The sequence below is a fragment of the Paracoccidioides lutzii genome, assembly GCF_000150705.2.
Source record: "Paracoccidioides lutzii Pb01 unplaced genomic scaffold supercont2.6, whole genome shotgun sequence".
Lineage (NCBI taxonomy): Eukaryota > Fungi > Ascomycota > Eurotiomycetes > Onygenales > Ajellomycetaceae > Paracoccidioides > Paracoccidioides lutzii.
The window spans coordinates 430,870-453,329 of record NW_015440952.1 but is presented as its reverse complement, the minus strand read 5'-3'; the positions used below and the strand labels follow the sequence as shown (position 1 = coordinate 453,329).

Genomic DNA, 22,460 nt, shown 5'->3' with positions numbered 1-22,460 from the left:
AAATTGATTAAATTATCCGCCCAGAACCTGTTTCTTGACATTTCATCTCGAGGAAATTTGCCATCACTATTGGATTCTGTCCTCTTAGTGTAACGCCGTATCGATACAAATTTATGTATATGCATGCTTCTGAGAGGAATGCATGCAAAAAATAAACTAACAATAAAAATAAAAAGTAAAGCTTGGTTCGGAGTCTGCAGCCACTCGACATGTCTCTTTACCCTAGACTTTTGGGAGAATTCTTCTACAATACGGGTACAGCTCCGTTAGTATTCTTCAACGGCAATCGGCCTGATAACTAGTAGTTATCAAATCCATGTTGTCGTGGTATATGAAATCGCGCAAGTTCGTTTCCTCAAACCCTCTCCACGTGATCTGCCATGCCGCCCGTCCACTAAAAGTTAGTTAAACTAGTTCGTTAGTTACTTAACTAGCCGAGGGGCTTGATTACCTCCTACACCACCCCCCAAGTCGCTTCCGAGCAACATCATATACAACAACAACCGTCAATATAAGTCTCACCACTCTACCCTCACGGCCAATTCCTGTATACTTCCCTCTCCACCTCCTCTCGCAGGAGCACTTACGCTTTATTCAAGGGCAACTAGAAGCCGTCCTCCCTTTCACACCCTTCGCAACAGGTTATCCTGCCTCTGAAAATCCCGCTTAGTCTCCTCCTGGTCCCGCCGTCTCCGCCATGTTTTACCGAACAGCAGCCGCTCGCTCCATTCTGAGGGCAGCATCTAGCTCCAATGTCTCAATGGCACGCTCGGCTTTTTCCAGCACCATATTCAAGGCCCCATTGACATCATCTGTCCGTCAACCTCCTTTCCCTCGATCCACATCGCTAGCCCTGGCTGCCCGCAAGCCTGCCGCCACCGCTCTGCTTCGATATGCCTCGACGGCTGCTGTCAAAACGAGCGATGCAGTGCCAAAAGCCGTGGAGGAGGAGGACATCGATATGATGGCTGGTGTAAGGAGCGACATGGTGCGTCTTATCCTCAATCCCGGCGCTCTCCAAAAAATGAAAAGGGACTAAAAAACACTTGGTTCTTGTTGGGCGCATACTGATATCTGCCGTTTCCGACGTTTTGTAGAAAATCATCAAGGACACCTTCAGCCTCAAGGACGTTCCCAAAGAAGCTCTCTTTCTTGGAATGGCCGGCGTCCTTCCATACCTTGCTACTTCTCTCGGAACCTCTTTTCTCTCCTGGGAAATGAACAATGCCATTGCTACCGGCACCGGTCACTTTATATCTGGCGCAACATCTGAGATGCTGATGGGCGTCCTTGAACCTGTCCAGATTGGATATGGTGCAGTTGTAAGTCCATACCCTCTTCTGCCGACTAAATCCGCGTACGATTGTGTGTCTTGTGTCTGATATCTGTAATAGATCCTCTCCTTCCTTGGCGCCATCCATTGGGGTCTGGAATGGGCTGGTTACGGTGGTCATGTTGGTTACAAGAGGTATGCTTTTGGCGTCGTCGCGCCTGCTGTCGCCTGGCCTACCCTCTTCATGCCCGTTGAGTACGCCCTGATCTCTCAATTCTGCGCCTTCACTTTCCTGTACTACAACGATGCCCGCGCCGCGGTGAAGGGCTGGACACCATCGTGGTACCACATGTATCGTTTCGTCTTGACGTTCGTGGTCGGCGCCAGCGTCGTTCTGAGTCTGGTTGCCCGCGAGAACTTGTACATGCACTACGAATCCCGATCAGACCTCGTTGAGAAATGGAAGCACTTGGAGCAGCGGCTACAAGAGACCAAGGCAGTTAAGGAGGCCGGGTCCAGTGAGGAGTAAATTTGTTGAATGTTAATTGAGGAAGAGCATGTCATAGGTTCAAGTATCTCTCACCCGCCTGTGATCCGCAAGGTTATCCCTAATCCTTGGGTCCGTCTATTCTTGTTTAATTCTCCTCCCATTTTTTTATTTTTTTTTTTATTTTTCGTAGATTAAAGAACAGAAACTTTAAGGACAAAAAAAGCGAAAAATAACCAATCACGAGCAAGACGCTGCAAATTTCGTTTGTATTTCTAGTTACTATACCATCATCTCATTTGGATATATTTGTATCTTTTCTATTCTTCTTGGTGACGCGAACTTGCAACTCTCTTTAGCAAGTGTAACGGCTGTTCAATGCTCTGCCTTCCTCAAAGCCTGGTGACGATAGTTGGATCAAACGTCCAGCACTCATCCACAGAAGGCCCAGAGTTGACGGCCTGAATTGTTCTTGCTTCTCCCTATACTGGGGATTGTATGATTAGATAGAGCACAGAAGGTTTCCCTGAAGCACAGTTCTGCGCATCTTCAATATTTGTTATTCCCCTCAACCCACTAATCAAAAATTATCCAAGGTTTGCCAATGACAGCTCAGTTGGCGAAGTTATGGTTGAAGAATTCTCTGATCACGGAGCATCTTGCAATTTCTGTAACAGATGATGGCCACACCCGGTCCGGATACATTAAACGGTCAATAGATCCTACATGCGGGTGTTATATTGGCTTGTTTACGCGCATTGAGTCGTCCAGCCGCCGCACGAATGGGATGGAAGGTGAACCAGGTTTTAAGAGAGCGACAATAACGGGAAACGGCCCAACGGAGTAGACAGAGAAAATGACTTCCATTCCAATCCGTTGAGTGAACCGGCACATATGAAACATCTTGTGGGAACTCTCTCTTTCCCTTAGCAACACTACGCTGGTGATGGGTGAATGTTGAAAGCAACGGTCGGTGATAAATTGACGGGTGAAAAAGTTATGCATATTAAAGCGCGAGCTAATATTTAACTTTAATTCCGAGTAACTTACTAACTAACCTGGTTGACAGCAACCGTTGAATTGACTTGAAGTTAATTGCTTAATCGTCTTCTGCACAATTCATCCAGTCAGATCGCAACCCGAGAGCTCAGAAACGGTGTCCATATCTGAGCTTAAAATCGGTTTTCTCTTATATATTTGCTTCTAGACCCAAACTCTCCATAGGAATCTTTGGATATAGAAGCAGTCGTTATCGAGGCTATGCACAATTTTTAGGTTGCATCCAATTACGTGAGCTATCCGGTTCTCGCGGCGGAAATTCCCGAGCAGTGAAAATGCGGAGAAAACCCAGAGGATGATGATGACGATGATGAGATGTAGTCTTTCTGAGCCGGGTTTTATTTGACAGACTGTCACTGGAAACAGATTTATGAAACATTATTGACAGGTAGCATAAGCACACATAATTGAGACGTGGTCTAAAAATCATACAGACTTCTATAGATAACAAAAAAAAAAAAAAAAAAAAAATACTAATAGAGAACAACCTCCTGTCCGACAGTTAGTTGCAGATAAGAATTTCCACGGTTTGGAGCCAGACATACTCTCTCGCTTGAGTCACTCTTTGCACCCTGGAAATTATTTTAGTTCTAAAATGAAATAGTCTTGGTTCAGCTGGATGATCACAAACTGTTTGGACGGGCAGTTTGCCTTACATTTTTATTTTATTTTATTTTATTCAACCAGGGAACCGCATTCGGTCCTCATGCACGCAATAATAGGTATAGGCAATCGGGACAATCGCATACATTGTGTAATACAATGCCATTTGCTTACATCCACACCCCATGCGCTAGCATAGCACCACGCGATTGAAGCTGCAGCACATCCACGGAGGCATTTAGTTATCTGTCCAATCTGGTAGCGTCAGTTAGTTTACAGTCCCATATTACCATTCTAACTGTTTTCCGAGCGAGAAGGGGGGGGGGGGGGAAGGGGAACCTAGCCTTATGCTCATAAAATAAGGAATACCAAGCGTAGCTTAAGTTGTAGAAGGTTGATCCCTGGGCCGCGTAAAATATGCAAGTGACTAGACGCGCGATAGTTAGTTACGGGCCAGTCTCTTCGTCTGTAACTTCACTTCTAAAAACCTCTGTGTGCGCATGAACAAACGCTGGTGTTATTAATTAGATGCCGCCACAGCTCGTCTCATCCCCCGTCCGTCTCTTAGACGCATCGCAGGACCATCCTCCTCCCTTTAACCGCATTTCCCTCGATATGAACGTGATATGTTGAACATGTTGAATATTATCGGTTAAGTGATTGAGGGTTCTTAACCCGAGCCCAGAAATGTTGCTGGGTGGTTTCCCCACACAGCAGCGAGCAAAAACAGCTCCGCCAGGTTTTGAACATCAATGCCTTCCACCTATGCTTGCCTCCTGCTCGCCAAGTATCGACTCTCTTCTTCTCTTCTTCTCTTCTGCTTAACCTCTCCTCCTTTTCTTCTTCTTCCTCTCTTCAATTCATTGATTCTCTTGCCTTGTCAACTTATCACTTCCATCGTGCGGCTCCTCTCCTCTCACGCTGAACTCTCCCCTCCCCTTTCTTCCTAGTCTGCAAAGATAACACGTCATTTTCTTCCACCTCCCTCCAGTAACTCAACCTGTATCATACCTCCAATAGCAGTATCCGAGCAAAGTTCTGCACAGCGTGATTTCGTCCTCAAACATATCCTATCCACGGACGTCGATACGGATAGCCAACCAAGCCATGACCGAAACCTTCAGAGAAACCACAGCAGCGTAGGCCAGGTCGATATATTGGCGCCATCGATAAAGGCACCACTTCATCTAAGTTTATAATCTTCGATGGCAAAGGGGATCCAGTCGTATCTCATCGGGTGGAACTGAACAGAATCTGTCAGCATTCAGGGTATGGCTAATGTTCCCCCCCAGAATGTTAAACCGTACATGAGATATGCGTGGAAACTGACAACACTTACGTTATACATTTCTTTATTTTGCAGATGGCACGAAGAGGATCCAGAAGAAATAGTCTCCTCGGCTGAAAAATGCATTAACCAGACAACCAAAGCCATCGTTTCTCAAGGATTCTCAATCTCGGATATCCAAACAATAGGCGTGACTACTCAGCGCGAAACCAAAGTTGTATGGGATTGGGAAACGGGAAAACCACTACATAATGCCATTGCATGGCCAGACACGCGCACCACCTCCCTAGTCAGAGAGCTGAAGCAGTAAGAGGGAGCGGACAAACTGCAGGAACTCTGCAGGCTGCCACTCTCAACTTGTTCATCTTCTGCAAAGCTGGTTTGACTTTCTTCGAAATGTTCCCCACTGTTCCCCACATTAAAGAAGCATATGATGACGGTCGATTAGCATTTGCTACCGTTGATACTTGGCTTCTCACAATTTAATCGGCGGGAAAGAGGCTAATGTCTTTGTCACAGATGTGACCAACGCCTCAAGAACAAAGTTCACAAACCTCTATTCCCTCGAGTATGATGATACCTTGCTTAGTTTCTTCGAGCTTGACAGTTCGAGAATAAGTCTACCAAGAATCGGCATTTGGCTCCATGGCAGAGAACCCTCTGCCATGGTATCAGAAGCACGAGCTGTCGGAGATCAATCTGCTGCATTGATTGGGCATTGTGCCTTTTCACCTGGTCAAGCTAGAAATACATACGGGACTGGCTGCTTCCTCTTATATAATGTTGGAAATTGACCTGTAATTTCTAAGCATGGCCTGCCTGCAACAGCTGGATATCAGCTGTGTGAATCACCTGTATATGCTTTAGAAGGAGGCATTGCTGTTTCTGGAAGTGAAGTCAGTTTTCTAATGAACAACTTAGGCTTTTTCAGGGATGCGCGAACAATAAACGACGAAGCTGCCACCGTTCCTGATTCGGTGGCGATGTGTCTCTGTTACTGCGTTCAACGGCATATTTGCTCCTTACTGGATCGATGATGCGAAAGGCTCTATTTTCGGCATCTCTCAACATACGCAACATGGACACATAGCCCGGGCAAATTTGGAAGCCGTATGCTTACAAACCAAGACGATTCTGAATGCAATGGAAAAGGACATCGGCGAAAAGTTGAGAGAACTAACAGTCGACGGAGGGCTATCAGTCAGTGATATTTGCATGCATCCCCAATCGGATATTATCCAGATATATATCGAACGTCCGAAAATGTACGAAATTACGGCAGCCGACGCTGCAATTGCAGCAGGCTACGCGATTGGCATCTTCGAAGACCTCGATGGGTTACGAGGATTGAACAGATCGAATAGCATGATCTTCGAATCGGAAATAACTGAATCGGAAAGTTAGAGGATGTATAAACAAGGACCCAAAGCTGTCGAAATGTCCCGTGGTTGGCTGGACAGTAGTGAATCAACTCGACTTGATTTTTGTTGCCTCGAAATGCATTGATTTTTGATGCAAGTTAGCGAATTTATTTGACCATGTCTATTGCCTCCTTATTTTACCTCATCGACTATAGCAGGCAGGATTTTTTTTTCATAAAATCTTTCCCCCTTTTTCCCCTTGTTTCTTTTCTTTTCTTTTTCTTCTTTTGCGAATATCTACATCGTAGATTTTCAATATTTGATTCAATCCTCTCTGTTTGGTTTGATGCATACGCTCGTAACAAATTGGCTCCCAATCTGATGAAATTGGGGAAAAAAGCCGTCTTGTGTCGCTGCGTTAGCTTGATAGACAACCACGGGTTTCCAATTTGTGCTGGCTATGGCGCCCAAGTCAAGTTGGCTGTCCCTTTTTTGTGCCTGTTCCGACTTCCTCAGACGGAGATCAGGTCATGTTGGGAAGTTCGTCTGTAACTTTCCCTGTACGACAACAACCATGACGTTCCGGGTTGTTGTGATTATTTGTCTATACCTCTGTGAATTGTGTCGTCCGCATTTGGGCTAGTCGTGCGGTGTGTCGATGAGTCTTTGGAGGCTTAAGCAGGGAATACATCAGCATCATGTCCGCCTTTCATAGGCTATTGAGAGGCTTGGTTCCTCGGGAGGATTCATCAATCAGCATCCAGGATTCCAACCAATGCTGGTGACCAGATTGTGCTGAATTTAGTGTGCTCCGTATTATTCATAGGCAAGGGATACATCCTCTAACCAAGAGGAGGAAATAACCCCCAGAGCAGATGGAATTTAGTGGTTGTCTCAGTGGTCTCGTTGGGGAGGAGGTAAATAATGGCAAGCCTCACTCCTTGGGACGGAGGCCAAGACATGATATGAATATTCAGTCACCAGTCCTGCATTTTGGCTAACTACATTATTGGGGATTGGATATTTCAATCTCCATAAAATGCACAAAAACAAAACAACGCCATGACGGTCCGCCAGGGCATGGCGGAGGGAGTTGAAAAGCGACTTCTTGGTATGGGACGGATCCCAGCCATAACTGGTGAATCCTAAGTAAGTGAAGTTCTGCACTCTATCTCTCTCCCTTTGCATTTTTGATGTCTATGATAGTAAGTTATCCTACATTCTCTTTTCCTTTGCCATTTTAACTAATCTTCCAGTTCTTGCCGCCGGAAGAGCAGTTTCGGTAATTGAGCTGGATGCCTTCAAAGGTTGGTTTTTACTTTGATCATTCAACCATGGACCATCGCCCTTATATCTTGTTGGGTTACACAACAGCGAACGGTTTTTTCCTTTGGGCATAATGGGCTAGGGTCTACAGTATGATTACATCATACCTTATTATCTCATTTAAGGGGTTATGCTCACAATTCAAGAGGAGAGGAGCAGACCACTTCGTCATTGCATGTTTCATTACATTAGGATCTTATCATCAAGCCCCGTTTGCTCTGTCAAGAGAAGTATTTAAGAAAGCATGATCAGAGCCACTGCAGACCACAATTGATTTGAGGCAATCATTAGACTTCAGCCTAACAACCCCTTCATCCAATCAAGCAAAATTACATTTATTTCCTACATTTCAGCCAGCGAAGATGTGCGATTACAAGGAAGTTCTGCACAATTGTGGTCACAAATTGTATCTAGTGTACGCTTGGTGTGTGGTCTATCAGAAAACACATACAAGGTGTGCACCAAATGTGATTATGTGGTATGTTTGTCTCCTTGTTCAAATAAAACGGGAATGAAAGAAAGAAATAAAGGATGTAAAACCATCTGACTACCGATATTGGAGTTTACTAATGGACAGGACCATGGAATTAGGGAAATCTCTTGGAAAAATTGCTGTGCGTAATATATCATCTCCAAACGTTTGACCTGTCGTTCAAACTCCCTCCCCCTTGAAGTCAACATTTCCTGCATTTTCCTTATGTTCGCCGAATACCAGACACCGAGCCGTAGGCCACGACGAATTGCAATGACAAATTGCTAATCCCTTCTTTTCCATTTTATTGAGTCTCAAAATACTGACGATGACATTCATCGTCTCCCAGTTGCCTGCGCTTACTTGAAGAAGAGAAAAGCTGCAACATCGCCCTCGATCTCATCAGCTTCCGAAAGCAGCAGTTAAATTACGAAACATCCTATTGCAAACACGAAACAAAAATAAACTACCATCAGAGAACTATCATTCTTTCACACTGCTTCATTACTTCATTACTTTTTACTTTATTTCTTTCGTTTCTCGTTCTTAGTCTGCTTCAAATTTTCACACTGTGTCAGTTCGATACGGAGCTTCGAATAACAAATGCGGAAACAAATGCGGGATTAAAATTGGCGGCAGGAAACGGTCTCGACCACAGTTTTAAACTTGCAGCTTGGGATATACCTCGACCCACCCCCATCTTTTTTCCTTCCTCAGGGTTTAGCCCAGCTTACCTGAGGTTAAACTGATCCTTTCGATAACGCAAGGCATACGGCGTTGACGAAAATAAGAAAAGGATTGTCGAGGAAAGGAAATTCAAGGAGGCTGATGTGACAAGATGCCGATATCTGTTCGTCCAATCGAGTCTTTTCTCAATCACTTTATTACTTCCTTCAAGGTCGAGATTTCGGTTATGTTTCAGTTTGCTTTTTTCAGTGATTTAATTTTTATTTCTATTTTCTTATGTTATTATTTTCCTCGTCATTTGGTATAATTGGGGTTTTCAATTGCTGTTATTTATTACTGGATGGTGTGAGGTGGTTAACACTTTTTCCATTTGAGTTTCTAGGTTTCTGGGTTCTTTCAGTTTCATGTCTCCTCCTCTTTACATGCCTCCGCACTCAATCCTATTTCCTGGTTTATTAATTTTTAATCACTTGCAAATGGATTGCAAGTATCAAAACATACAAAAAGAGTATTTACTCCTCATCATTGGGCTTGGAAATATTTCTTTTGTTCCCTCAATGTTTTTTTTCTTATGACAGAAGGATCCCTTCCTAACTCCCTATCATGCAACTTGCATTGCTCGTGGTTAATCTTCTCTCTCCTGACTTCCTCAGAACAAAATGATTCTATTATTGTCATTCCCTTTCTACCATCTCCACAAGCCATGCTTTTCATTTTTCCCTGCCCCATTTTCCAAACTCTCTCCAGTCGAAACACGAGTGGAAAAGAGAGCAGTTCCAAATCCAATGGGTGGCTGAGGGCGGGTGGGTCGGGAGAAGCAATGAGCAAAAGAAAAACGAAAATATGGCTTTACTCTTTATCATGGTTTATTAAACAAGTTGTCGACACATAGGATCACTCCTCCTTACTTTCTCTTCGCCACCTTCACCACAACCACTATCATGCAGCATTTCTTGCTATGGCCTTCTTCTCCACGCGGATAGTGCCATTGGATGTACATACGCCATCCAGATAAAGTGCATACATCCGTTGGAAGCTTTCAAGTCCAGTCCCCCAATTTTCCCCTTCTTTCATTTAGCGCCGCCCTCCTGCAATTCTACTTTGCAAACCGTGAGATCCGGCATCATTTTCAAGAAAAACAAAAAAATCCAAAAGGCTCTCTTGAAAGTTTGCCAAGGACTGGCGAACCGTGTTTGCATGTATGATATCCGTAAGTATTGATACTCATATTTTGAGACAACTCTTTTTATTGCTTTTTCAAAAACCGAAATCTTCGACTAGACAACTCCGTATGCGATACGGGGTCACGACTGGTGTTTTTTGCATATTCACCTGCTTCTTGAAAAGTAAAGTTTTGGCTAATATGCCCAGCAGAGTTTTTCACACTGGAGAAACATACCGCCTTTTGCCTCTCCATCTCCTTTGCTAGCATATCACTTCTTTCCTGTTGTCGACATGATGAGTTTTGTTCTTGTTTTCCATTCGTTCAGCTGGTGCAGCAGCAGCTTGGTCATGCGCAACTAGCCGGACGAACGTCGTAAAGAACCTCGTCCTTCGGCATCGTGCGCAGAGACATGAACATGCACATACATGCCTTTCATAGGAAGCGTGAGGTGTCTTCCCCGCCAGTGCAAAATGACATGAGTCTCTCGAGCCCGATTTCAATTCGTGTCGAGTATGAGGTTACGTCGCCTATTATGTGTATCTACTCCACATCCGGACAGAAAGGAATCGTTCATGGTTATTTTATCGATCTGTTCGTCCGGTCTAATTCGCGGCCCGCTGGTTGGTACCACTAGCTTTGATACCGAGTGGACGTGGAAGCCTCAAGAGCCATCCAAGACGCAGGGAGACCAATTCTGGCTCACTTGCTCTTATGGATGCAACATACCAACTCATCCGGCTATTTACACCTTGAGATTTGAAGTGCGGAGCTTCTTGATTATAGATCAGGTGGAGGTGTATCTTTTAATCCAGATATTTGGTATTATCATATGATATATTTCATTTCCTCCAAGTTAGAAAATCCAGATACACCTGCTTTGCCACCTGAATCTCTAGTGTTTATGTACCTGTGCATATTTTCGAGGATGCCAGACCGTATTGGACGAAATCTGATCTGGACGATAGAAGAAATATAAGGGTTTCATTCTGTTGGGTGAATTACTCCTTTCTACAAAGTATGAAGAGGAAGAAGAGAGCGTATATGGAACCAAACCTCCCATGTTTTCTCTTGTCAGGAGGCATTAAGGTGTAACTACAGAACATCACTTCAATCTCTATTGACCTTCGAACTGTATGATGATTACTACCGTAACATGTCCAGTAACTAACTAGTTGACTAGTTATGTCCTAATCTATGGGGAGTTGGTCAGATGTACAGCTTTTCTTCATTTGTGCTATTATGCTCTTTTTTCCTCCATTATACTGAGACTCCTATGCATGCATGTGTGTACATGCATCATTTCTCACTTTCTCCACTTTCGTATACCATACATACCAGATGTGCAGAGCGGGTGTTAAACAAGGAGACGAGAGAGGACTTCCGGAACTGATTTACATGCGCATGAGAAATAGAGGCAATTTTTGTGCATTGCATTCTCGACTCTTTTTCTCTCTTTGTTTCCGATACGTAGTTTGAAATCGAAACTGGCGCTCTCCCCATCTAATCCGCTCGTTTTCTGGCTAATATAATATATTTTTGTCGATAAGTGTATTTACTCCATACACAGGTGCAGCTTGGTAAAATGTACTTGATGGAACTTAACCTTGGGCACTTAGCGCCCAATTTTTGTAACTGGGTCACTTGGAAGTTGAAAAGAGTCCATAGGGACGCAGCTCTCTTCTCCTTTACGAGAAATGGGATTCCCAGAACAAAAGCAAGTTTGGAAAGCAAGCGAGATGCTGTGGGAAGGCGAACCTCGCAAACCCGAATATTTTGGTTTACTTTTGATATCTGTTTCAAACAGCTTGGGCGGGTGTGGGAGTGGGTGTGACATACTAAGAGTGCCAATTATCTCTCGGGGAACCTGAAGATGTAAGGTCCCAGTTTAACCCTATTTACCTTTTCCTTTTGCGTATGCGAAAACTAATATGTCATGTCAATTGTTTTGGCTGTGTACATACATATACGCTCCTAACACACGGGAGTACGAGAGGAGAGAAAAAAGGCTCAAACAGAAATTCACAACTGGGGCGGTAGCGAAGTAGCCTTAACTGGGAATAACCAGGACGAGACGGTATATGAAAAACGTCCGAATAAACAATGATGTGTTGGCGAATAGAAATCACGAAAACTGGCAGAAACAAAACAAAACAAAATGAAAGTAGAATAGATAGAATAAAGAAAAGGAAAAGGAATATTCCCAATCACCCAACTATATAACAATAAAAAAAAGCGAGAAAAGTTGTTAAAGAACGAAAGGAACTATACCCCCGCTCCTTTGGAAGCGGCTGATTCTCCAGCTGGAGCCTTCAATCCCGTTGTCATCAGCGCGTCTGGTAGTATAATTGGAGCCTTAGCAATGGATTCGAGCTTATCCAACTTTTCTCCCTTCAGCACCTTTTCCATCTCTTCTTTCGTCAGAGTTTCATACTCCATCAACGCCTTGGTTAATAGCTCCAACTCTTTGCGATGTTCTGTGAGAATTGCTGTTGCGCGCTTACTTGATTCTTCGATGAGTCGTCTGACCTCAGATTCAATTTCTTGCTTGGTTTCAGAAGACAAGGTTTTGTAGTTTGAGATAAGGTCGATGGAACCTAGTTTCTTGGAGTATCCATATCGAGTTACCATAGAGAAGGCAGTGTTGGTTGCGTGTTGAAGATCCTGCGCACAAAAAGCGTTAGCACAACTCACAACCTACAGTTATGTAAAATACAATAAATATGTTAGCTAAACATAGGGGGAAAAATTAACATACCGCTGATATTCCGCTTGTGACATTTTCTGGACCAAAAACAAGCTCTTCCGCAGCCTTGCCACCCATAGAGACGTCGATATCCGCCAAGAACTCGGTGTAATTTCTCGAGACAATGTCCATTTCCGGAAGGAAATGAGTTGTGCCCAATGACATACCTCTCGGAACAATAGTAATCTTGTACAGGGGTGTTGCTGCAGGGGAGAAGTGGGCCACGAGAGCATGGCCGGCTTCATGATATGCGGTGAGAAGCTTGTCTTTTTCCCGCATAATTCTGCTGCGAGTTTCGGACCCCATCATAATCTTGTCCTTGGCCCAATCGAAGTCATCCGGGCCGACTTTGGTTTGTTTGTTCTTGCTAGCATGAATGGCAGCTTGGTTGACAAGGTTTTCTAGGTCAGCACCAGAAAAACCGGGTGTTCCACGAGCAATAACAGCAGTATCCACATCAGTGCTTATTTGAACGTTCTTCATGTGGTGTTTCAGGATATCCACGCGACCACGGACGTCAGGAAGGCCAACCACGACCCTGCGGTCAAAACGGCCAGGTCGTGTGAGGGCTTTATCTAGAAGTTTCGGGTAGTTGGTTGCAGCAATGATAATAACACCAGTTGACTGGGAGAATCCGTCAAGTTCGGTAAGAAGTTGGTTTAGTGTCTGTTTCACATAGGCGGCATCTCTTTCGTTTCTCTTGGCTCCAATTGCATCCAATTCGTCAATGAAGATGATGGCAGGTGCCTTGGCTCTGGCCTGGTTGAACAATTCGCGAACCCGCTTGGCTCCCACACCAACATATACTTCATCGAACTCAGATCCAGACATATAGAAGAACGGCACACCAGCTTCTCCGGCAACAGCACGGGCGAGCAGAGTTTTTCCAGTGCCAGGAGGTCCAACGAGAAGTACACCTTTGGGAAGTTTGCCACCTAGAGAATTGAAGCGTTCAGGGTTGGTCAAGAATTCGACGAGTTCCTGAAGTTCCTCCTTGGCTTCATCACATCCGTGAACGTCACTGAAACGCACTTGTTGGTGTTGCGGTTGCGCTTCGTTGGCCTGAGAACCTCGCACATTTTTCAGAATACCAGTGGTGTCGGCGATGATGTTGACCACGACAAAAGAAACATAAGTGACGAGCAAGAAGATGAAGAGAAACTTGACCCATCGATAAATTGAGCTTGAGAGAGATTCTTCCACCACGACATAGAGAGGGGATTCTTTGGCACCAGTACCGTCCTTTTTAGTAGATACCCCGACCTGCCCTCCACTGATATGAGCAGCAACCGCTTGGCCAACAGCCTGCAGCTGATCATTGCTGAGGTTCCGATTTTGCGATTGAAATTGACTCTGTCCAACTCTTGCACCAGTAGCTTCAAAGCCGCCAACACGCTCAAGAGCTTTGAGGTACGTAGCTTCACTGGTAGCGTCACTAGCATATCTTCCGCTTCGATATCGTTCGACGATAATTGCTGGCAGGTTGGCACGTAGTAAGGCACTATAGAAGGCATTTTGGGCGCTAACGCTCTGAGGTTTGCTGTTTGCTGTTTTCTCAGTGTAGCTTAAGAGATTATGGAAAGGTCCTCCGGATAGAAATCTGTGCTGCTGGATCTGTGAGATGCCCTTCAATGTTGGGATACTTCGCGATCGGTCGAGTTGGAGGAGTGAGACGGTAGAGTACTGGCGGGGTGAGTTCAATTTGAGATTGTTCGCCATTGAGAAAGGTTTAGCGCCCCATATGGTTTTTCGGATAGCTAAAAGTCCATGAGTTAGTGTTGCAGGGAAAATACGACCGCGCGACGTTCAACTTACGAGGAGAAAATATGGACGTCAACGTTTGCTGGCCTTTCGCAGAGTTCAACTGGGAGGTGTTTTGGAGCGAATTAAGCTGAACCGACTTCAGATAGTCGGGAAGGGTCAAACGCGGTTGAATCTAATATACTTAGCAACAGCTGCTGTGGGGATAGATGTGCAAAGAAGGACATACTACCGAAGCTTCATCTCGACCCCCCCGGAGGTGTTCATACCGTCGCTTGGCTGGGGAAACATCTGAAGGCTGATTGAATCCTGTCCAGGGCGTTGCCAAAGCGTTAGCCACGGAAGGCCAGAGATCCGTTGACAGAGCTGCTGCAGTCTGCGTTTTCGAGGTCAGCACCAAACGAAGGACTTGCCCAAGTGAGTGGGAGGAATGTTGACTCCTTACCGGTAGACAGAGTGGAGCGTTGAAGGCCATCTTGCTGGCAAGGATTCAGCCAAAACGATAGGAGATAACTCCAGACTTGGCTGAATGGGAATCAGGGAGTCAGATGCACGAATCCATTCAGAGTGAGGAGAACGCCAAAGCCATTGTTGAGGAGCTCGAACAAGACCGCAGCGTTGTTGGATTGTTGGGAGTTGATGGTTGATGGGTGAACTAGCGGCGGCAAATTTGTTGAAGACAAAATGTTGTTGCCACTTTGATCGATGAGCCAAGGTCGAAGGATTTTGCCCACTCAGCGTCTTAGTCATGAATACCGGTGCGGGCTTCAGACCCTTGCCCCGGAATGGGCTGTGTAAACCTGCTCTCTTTTGAAATGTTGTAAGATGTACTACCCAGTGCTAATTATATTTATATACTCTACTATAAGGCTTTGTAGAATATCTTCATCTTCCCTCCCGCACTCTTTCAAAGACTTCGTCTCGGGTTTAAACGGCTCAATATAGTGAAGATTGGTTGGTTCACATGACTAGCTTAGTAAGGTGGGGAGGACCTTCTCCAGCTATTTAACTACATTGAAAATCTTGAATAAACAAATACTAAAACATCCAGTTGTTGAAGGTGAATTCTCTCCACAGGCAGAGTTGAAAGACTGGGGCTTGCTCTTTTGCTGTGAGTAATCAATATATATGTGATGCAGATACATTGCAAATATGCCCACTGTGTGAGACAGAAAAGTTCAGTAAATGCTGCTGCCGCTGCTGCTATCCTATGAATTCCTGCTACCCATGAGCCTGACAATTGCCATCAATGCCGGTCAAGGTTATAACCTTAACAGGAGCACCCCGCCCAAATACTCTGAGATGGGATGAATCTGAGCTTTTGAATGAATGCTGGTTTTGCCGTACATCTGCCGACGGGAGAAACAACCCAACTGCAGCAACAGCCTCATCAGTGCGATGGCGGGCCATCACGCAACATGAAGACCGTTATGGTTTTCCTGCATCAGAAGGTGATGAGGGTGATAAAATCGGTGATGGTGGCGAATATTTGCAGGATGGGGATACGGACTTTTTGGCTCCCGGTGCAATTGAAAGACATACCGGTCTACAGTTGACATTGGATAGCGAAGTAGAACTTAGGTCGGAATTCTATGATCACTCCTTTGCTGTGCATGAAGTGGTGGATTCGACCATGTTGAGTGAAATGGAGTCCTTTTATACAGACTCCAACTTCGAGACTACCTTGGAGGAAAAGAACATTATTAGCGCTGCACCCCCGTCCACCCAAGGTAGCTCAATGCATCATCCTCTGCCACCTCCCTTAACTGGGCTTTTGAGTGATATAAAAGATATACCCAACGCTGCACATATCCATTCTGTCTCTCCTCGAGTGATCCCTGTCAACCTAATCGGGGCGGTTATCACGATACACCCTCGCAAACGCGTGCGAACTCGCCTGGGGTATGAGACAGATGTCGTAGAATTGGTGGTGGGCGACGAAACGAAGTCAGGGTTCAGAATCACATGCTGGTTACCCCTGAAGGAAAAATCGCGTGATGGTGCGAAGCAAGATCTGGATACGTCGATAAGCGGATTGCGGCCACGAGATATAGTTCTTTTCCGGTCTGTAGCGCTGAACAGTTTTCGAGGGAAAGTCTATGGGCAGAGTCTGAAGGGGAACATGACGAAGATTGATTTGTTGCATCGGATGCCAGTTGACTCTAGCGACATGGAGGGACTATTCACGTGCCGGATCCTAGGTGATCGAAGGGGCGATTCTCACCCACAGCTAACGAAAGTGCGCAGAGTGAGGGAATGGATTTTGGATTTTATCAGCCCGCATATTTATGGAATGGTTGGTCAACAATCGATTAACTCCAGCTCGGGAGGACTACCGGGAGAGCAATACCTACCACCGGATACTCAGTGAGATGTAGCAAGGAGGCGGTGTTTATTTTAAGCCTTGCCAGATTCAGCTGAGTTCATAACATAGACAGCAACAGCTGAGGCATTTCCAATGTTTCCAACAGGCAACCATGGGGATTTAGAGATCCCTTTACACCTGTATTATCATCTGACAACGGACAAAGTTCTCGAGAAGATGTTTTTACGGAGGAACCGAAGAACATTTTCCGATACAGTGGTACTTCGGAAGTCATGCGACTGAATCTGAAATACTGTTTAAGCTAAATTTTAAAACGCCATGATTGGGCAATCATGCAATTAACTAATAATGATTCCCCAGACTAGTTGACTAGTTATTTATGCAAGGTTTTAGGTCTTACAATTTTTTTTCATTGGCTGAATTGCACTTGAACGAATTTCCTATGCCGTCCAGATGAACAGATATGGATTTTGGCCGAATCTAGTTATTAATATTAGTAGAAATGTCATTATTTGTCCAAGAAGTCTACCAAATAATAAAGACACCATCAACAAGAGGAAAATTATGTCCTTTGAAACCTTGCCAGGGTGCAAATTCCCCAGAGAGAGAACAACCAGTCAGCCAGTTATAACCAGCATTCTCACCAGGTTGGGTTAATGAGTTAAATTGGACCAGGAGATTATCAAGCATCAGATGACCGCAAAATGGACGTAATGCTCTGGGGTCTTTATTTCTCTCGAGAGTGGGAATCCGATCCAGCAGTGGTACTTGGAAAGGAGGTATTAGTTATTGAGGGAAACCAACCCCCAAATTACTAAGATTACGTATCGTGAGTAACTAACCAACTTAGTTACTTCTAACCAAAGTCACTAGCAAGGACGGATACGGAGTAAAACCGTTCCCCACTGCTATCTTAGGTGGCCCCTTGCCTCAATACCGTAAACGACTCGGATCTTTCATTCTCGTGCCACGCTCTCTGTCTTCTTGTCTCTCCGTTTTATCCCCCTTTCTACCTGATCACTCTTTGCAGCAACACAATTCCACCAACATCCTCTCTCAATAATTTCGACTGGTCGTTTTCTCTTTTCCCAACCCTCCCACGCTCGTTAACACTCTCTCAATCCCTCTTAAGTCACAGCACACGTAACAACACACCAACCAAGCCACCCACTTAACAGGCAATCCGACTCCCTATTCCGCCCACTGCTTCCTTAACACCCCAAATCAACAATGAAGGGTAAGATATGATTTTCGTTTGTGATTTATTATCTGCCGTGTTCAGTTAACCTATACTGATGCTTTTCCTTGTCCGCAGCTCTTATTCTCGTCGGGGGTTTTGGAACGCGTCTGCGCCCTCTGGTATGTTGAAAACGTCCGCGAAATTGCGCACTTTGTATCCCATCTCGAACAGCTGCGCAAGGAATACTATATACTCATGCCACCTCCTTTTGCTAGACTCTTACTCTCCCCAAACCACTGGTGGAGTTCGCCAACCGTCCTATGATCCTGCATCAAGTGGAGAGCTTGGCTGCTGCTGGTGTAACAGACATTGTTCTCGCTGTTAACTATCGACCAGATGTTATGGTTTCTACGCTTAAAAAGGTATGTGCTCTGTATGCATATATTCTTAGCTTTTGGCCCTGCCGGACTGCCACTTTACTATGACCACTACAATGTGCTGATTCTTTTGGCGGGGACACAATATAGTATGAAGAAATATATAACCTGAAAATTGAATTTTCAGTTGAATCAGAGCCTCTGGGCACCGCTGGCCCTCTCAAACTCGCGGAGAAAATTCTTGGAAAGGATGACAGTCCATTCTTCGTTCTCAACTCCGACGTCATCTGCGAATATCCCTTTGCAGAACTGGCTGCATTCCACAGGAAACATGGCGATGAGGGAACAATTGTGGTGACAAAGGTCGAGGAGCCGTCGAAATACGGTGTCGTGGTCCATAAGCCAAACCATCCATCCCGCATTGACCGCTTTGTTGAGAAACCTGTTGAGTTTGTGGGGAACCGCATCAACGCTGGCATCTACATCCTCAATCCAAGTGTCCTGAAGCGCATTGAGCTCCGTCCCACTTCTATTGAGCAGGAGACGTTCCCAGCCATATGCAAGGATGGTCAGCTCCATTCCTTTGACCTTGAAGGATTCTGGATGGACGTTGGACAACCAAAGGATTTCCTCACGGGTACTTGCCTTTACCTTTCCTCACTCACAAAGCGCAAGTCGGATAGCTTGTGCACTTCAGAGCCTTATGTCTACAAAGGAAACGTTATGGTCGACCCCTCTGCCAAGATTGGCAAGAACTGTCGTATTGGACCTAACGTTGTGATTGGACCGAATGTCGTAGTTGGTGATGGCGTTCGACTTCAGCGCTCCGTCCTGCTGGAGAACAGCAAGGTCAAGGACCACGCTTGGGTAAAGTCGACAATCGTTGGATGGAATAGCACTGTGGGCAGATGGGCACGACTGGAAAATGTCACTGTCCTTGGAGACGATGTGACTATTGGAGATGAAGTTTATGTCAATGGTGGTTCTATTTTGCCCCACAAGAGCATCAAACAGAATGTCGATGGTATTTATCATATCATATCCCTCCTTCTGTTTCCCCAATTTGTCTCCCATATGTGTAGATAACTGATATTGTTAATCCAACTCGCAGTCCCCGCTATTATTATGTGATCGCACGCCTGGCGACAATCGAAATTCGTACGGACCTTTGTTTCTTTTCTTGAAACAAGAAGGATAATATTTCTTTTTAATCATTTTACAGAAACTCGTTATACAATGCATGGATTGGAGTCATTCTGTGCAGATATTTAAGGGCCCGCGTTGCGCCTGAGGAAGGATTGGGGTTAGCGTCGGTCGTAATATAAAAAGGTGTGAAAAACAGAAGAAAAGAAAAATGGGCCACATTTACATATATAAAGCGGAAGATGTTGAGACATCGAGTCTATTTTCTCTTTTGATTTATTTGTCAACTTTTCCATTTTCCTTGTCTTTTCCTTTCTCGCAACATCTGGCGCGTGGAAAGGTTCCTCGCAGCTGGCTGATCTTTGTTCTATATGGTTGTTTTCCCTTCCATCTGCTGCTTTGGACCACACTCTTTATTTCACACCTCTCCACTATATCCCATACTATCTCTCCTCCCTGTTTCCGTTTTCGTTTCTTTCCTGCTTTTATATTGCGCTTTTGCCTGGGGTTAGGGAAATTGATTCTTTTCTTTTCTTTTCTTCCACCTCTGAGTTTTGTCATTGATTTTTTCTTTTCTCACTGCCCGAGATTTTATATATTTATTTCTCTTCGATTCAGAAATCATTCGCGATACATAAATGCGGGTTAATTTGTTTGAATTTTAATCCAGCTTGTTCATTTTTTCTGAGCTTCTGTGAAGTTGTCCATTTTCTGTATTCATTTCTTTTGATTTAGCAATGATAAGTCAAGAGATCCAGTAAAGAGTAGGACGTATATGTGAAAAAGCAAATTATCTACGATGTTGCAGTCAAAGTAATCTTATTTATCTAAGACGCCGTCCACGAGGTGGAAATGCATGCCAGGAGGTGGATATCGATCGAGATCCAAACACCAACACCATAAACGTAGAATAAGTATATTTAATCAATCCCGAGAAAGTCTTCAAAATGAAGAAAAATTAAAATAAATAAAATAAACAGCAGGTCTTCGAAAAAAGAAACAGAGGAAACAAACGTGCATATGTGCGCCTGCATCTATGTTGAAGACTGAACAATAGCACTCTCCCTCCACGAAATCCCTCAATGAATCCAATATATCAATCCTATCCACAAATACCCCTCGCTTTCTCTTCCTTCTCCAAAATCATCTCCCACCTCTTCCTCAACTCCTCCATCTCCCGCCAACACTTCCTTCCCAGATCCTCAAACTCCACCCTCTCCTCCGCCGTCAGATCCGTAGCCCCTGCCTTCCTCCTCTGCCTCCTATCATTATCCAACACAGCAGGACCAACCACCCCACCAAACCCCCATCCCTCGACCTCCGTACACAGAGGACTCTCACGACCCAACCGATCACACGAGGATCCCCACTTCGGCTTTCCCCCACCCAGACGCACGTACGCGCCCTCAGCGGCATCCAGGACAGATTGTGGTGATAGAGCTAGCCAGACGGGCGCACACGCGCCTTTATAGGTGGATATAACATGCCAGGGAGAACCGATCATGCGGGCGATCCAGAAAAAGACGACCATAACGGAGAAGAGAGGCAGGCTTAGGGGCAGGATGGCAGTGCCGCAGATGCCTGGGTGGGCGACGTAGAGGTTGGGTCTTGTGTACGATGCGGTAGGGTCGGGGTCGGTTGTATCCTGCTCCTGTTGCGACTTTGCCTCTGTGGTTGATGAGGATAAGAAGGCATCTACCCACGGAGAGGAACTGGGGAGATTGGCCGTCAAGACGAGGAGGTCAGTAAGGTACTTAGAGGCTTCGTAAGCACGCCAGTTTTTGAGAGTTTGTATGTCTGAGATATCGAAGCAGTCGCGCGTGGCTTCGAGGCTGGATATCCAGATCACGCGGCCGGGAGTGGTTTTGCAGGCAGAGAGCAGCGGCATCAATGCGTGGCAAAGCATATAGTGTCCAAACACATTGGTGCAGAAAATCTGTCCCAGTGGAGGCTCGTCCGGTTGCGAGGATTGTTTATTAGTCAGGACGCCGGTGTCCCTGAGTGTATATGGCGATGGATATGTTGTAGCGTTCACCAGCTCTGTGAGGCACATGTAGACCGCCTTGGACCAATTGAGGCCTGTGACACCAAGAATGCCGGCGTTGAGGATGATGGCATCGAGTTTTGGGAGAGAGGCCAATAACCGCCGTGCCAGCGCACGCACTGAAAGCAAATCGCACAGGTCAACATGCTCTGGCCTGAGAGTTATGCGGTTCTTGGAGGTTGCATGTTTAGCGGCTGAGTTGCTGAGGTGGGCTTGTAGGAGAGGGAGGGTGTCCACCGATTTTTTTGAGCAGCGGGTGGTGAAGAGGAGCGTTAGCGATTTGGACTCGGGACGTGTGGTGAGGAATTCATCGATCGTTCGACAGCAAACGGCTAAGCCTAGACCGCTGTAGGATGTAAGAAATAAAAAAAGAATGGGGTTAGTCTCGATTATCAGTAGGCGCGGCCTGGATCTTTTGACAGCAGGCGTACCTGTTAGTTCCGGTCACCAGAATAAAGGTTTCATCCGATTCTTGGGCATATCTTAATGGATTTTGAGAAATCATTGTAATTGTCCAAGTATTAGATGTCACACACTTCTATGGGTGGAGAGAAGTTGCTCGCCATTGGCTGCCGCCAGGTACCGGGGAGTTTGGAGGTTCAGGGGTTGTTGTTATGGAGGATAAACGTGGTTAAAGTTGCAACTGGCTGGTCTGATTTAGCCGTTGCCCCGGGCGACCGCCCTACCGCTTGTGGTCAAGTATATATATAACCAGCTCTCCATGATCTACTCAGGATGTTCCCTTTTATTCAACTTTTTTATATCTCGAGTTATATTATCGGCGCTGATTGATGCTGATTTCCTTTTATTATCGAACCCCATGCATGTTTTCTACTTCGCTTTAAAGTTATACAATTCATTAAGCTAATGGGATGGGTTAAACACTAAGCATACTAGGCCTACAAACTGAGTATAGAGACCCCTTTTCTCACATCCTTTTATTTTGGACAAATAGTCTCCTGATTATCTCATTATTCTTCATTAAGGCTTATACGAGTCTTCCAATCTCCTGCAGGCTGTTACTTCATTTCTCGGATCCGCGGAAACTTTGATGTAAATTTAATTGGCATTAAGGTTGATCATGTGACCCACTGGCCTATACCCTAAACCTTCAACTGATAACCTTGGAATCATCCTGACTTCATTCCCTTGCCGTTCTCCTACA

General features: G+C 45.2%; 7 protein-coding genes across 7 annotated transcripts; 5 read left to right on the top strand and 2 right to left on the bottom strand.

Moving 5' to 3' along the window:
* Positions 1-697: 697 nt before the first annotated feature.
* PAAG_02722 (hypothetical protein) lies at positions 698-1,802 on the top strand (the record flags this gene model as incomplete). The annotated part of the gene is made up of 3 exons (XM_002795200.2): positions 698-988; positions 1,098-1,322; positions 1,395-1,802. 3 exons carry the CDS (start codon positions 698-700, stop codon positions 1,800-1,802), a joined length of 924 nt encoding a protein of 307 aa, XP_002795246.1.
* A 2,727-nt stretch (positions 1,803-4,529) lies between these two features.
* On the top strand, positions 4,530-5,020 carry PAAG_11544 (hypothetical protein; the record flags this gene model as incomplete). Its single annotated transcript, XM_015847177.1, has 2 exons — positions 4,530-4,561; positions 4,786-5,020. The coding sequence occupies 2 exons, from the start codon at positions 4,530-4,532 to the stop codon at positions 5,018-5,020; spliced, it is 267 nt and encodes an 88-aa protein (XP_015703201.1).
* An 86-nt stretch (positions 5,021-5,106) lies between these two features.
* PAAG_11543 (hypothetical protein) lies at positions 5,107-6,114 on the top strand (the record flags this gene model as incomplete). The annotated part of the gene is made up of 4 exons (XM_002795199.2): positions 5,107-5,149; positions 5,230-5,396; positions 5,520-5,606; positions 5,668-6,114. The coding sequence occupies 4 exons, from the start codon at positions 5,107-5,109 to the stop codon at positions 6,112-6,114; spliced, it is 744 nt and encodes a 247-aa protein (XP_002795245.2).
* Positions 6,115-11,983: 5,869 nt separating this feature from the next.
* Positions 11,984-14,700, bottom strand: PAAG_02720 (proteasome-activating nucleotidase; the record flags this gene model as incomplete). The annotated part of the gene is made up of 5 exons (XM_002795198.1): positions 11,984-12,382; positions 12,477-14,221; positions 14,280-14,400; positions 14,455-14,601; positions 14,671-14,700. 5 exons carry the CDS (start codon positions 14,698-14,700, stop codon positions 11,984-11,986), a joined length of 2,442 nt encoding a protein of 813 aa, XP_002795244.1.
* Positions 14,701-15,474: 774 nt separating this feature from the next.
* PAAG_02719 (hypothetical protein) lies at positions 15,475-16,596 on the top strand (the record flags this gene model as incomplete). Its single annotated transcript, XM_002795197.2, has 1 exon — positions 15,475-16,596. The coding sequence occupies one exon, from the start codon at positions 15,475-15,477 to the stop codon at positions 16,594-16,596; it is 1,122 nt and encodes a 373-aa protein (XP_002795243.2).
* Positions 16,597-17,781: 1,185 nt separating this feature from the next.
* On the top strand, positions 17,782-19,194 carry PAAG_02718 (mannose-1-phosphate guanyltransferase; the record flags this gene model as incomplete). Its single annotated transcript, XM_015844731.1, has 4 exons — positions 17,782-17,788; positions 17,867-17,910; positions 18,007-18,153; positions 18,259-19,194. The coding sequence occupies 4 exons, from the start codon at positions 17,782-17,784 to the stop codon at positions 19,192-19,194; spliced, it is 1,134 nt and encodes a 377-aa protein (XP_015701809.1).
* Positions 19,195-20,353: 1,159 nt separating this feature from the next.
* Positions 20,354-21,800, bottom strand: PAAG_02717 (3-keto-steroid reductase; the record flags this gene model as incomplete). The annotated part of the gene is made up of 2 exons (XM_002795195.2): positions 20,354-21,641; positions 21,727-21,800. The coding sequence occupies 2 exons, from the start codon at positions 21,798-21,800 to the stop codon at positions 20,354-20,356; spliced, it is 1,362 nt and encodes a 453-aa protein (XP_002795241.1).
* Positions 21,801-22,460: the final 660 nt, after the last annotated feature.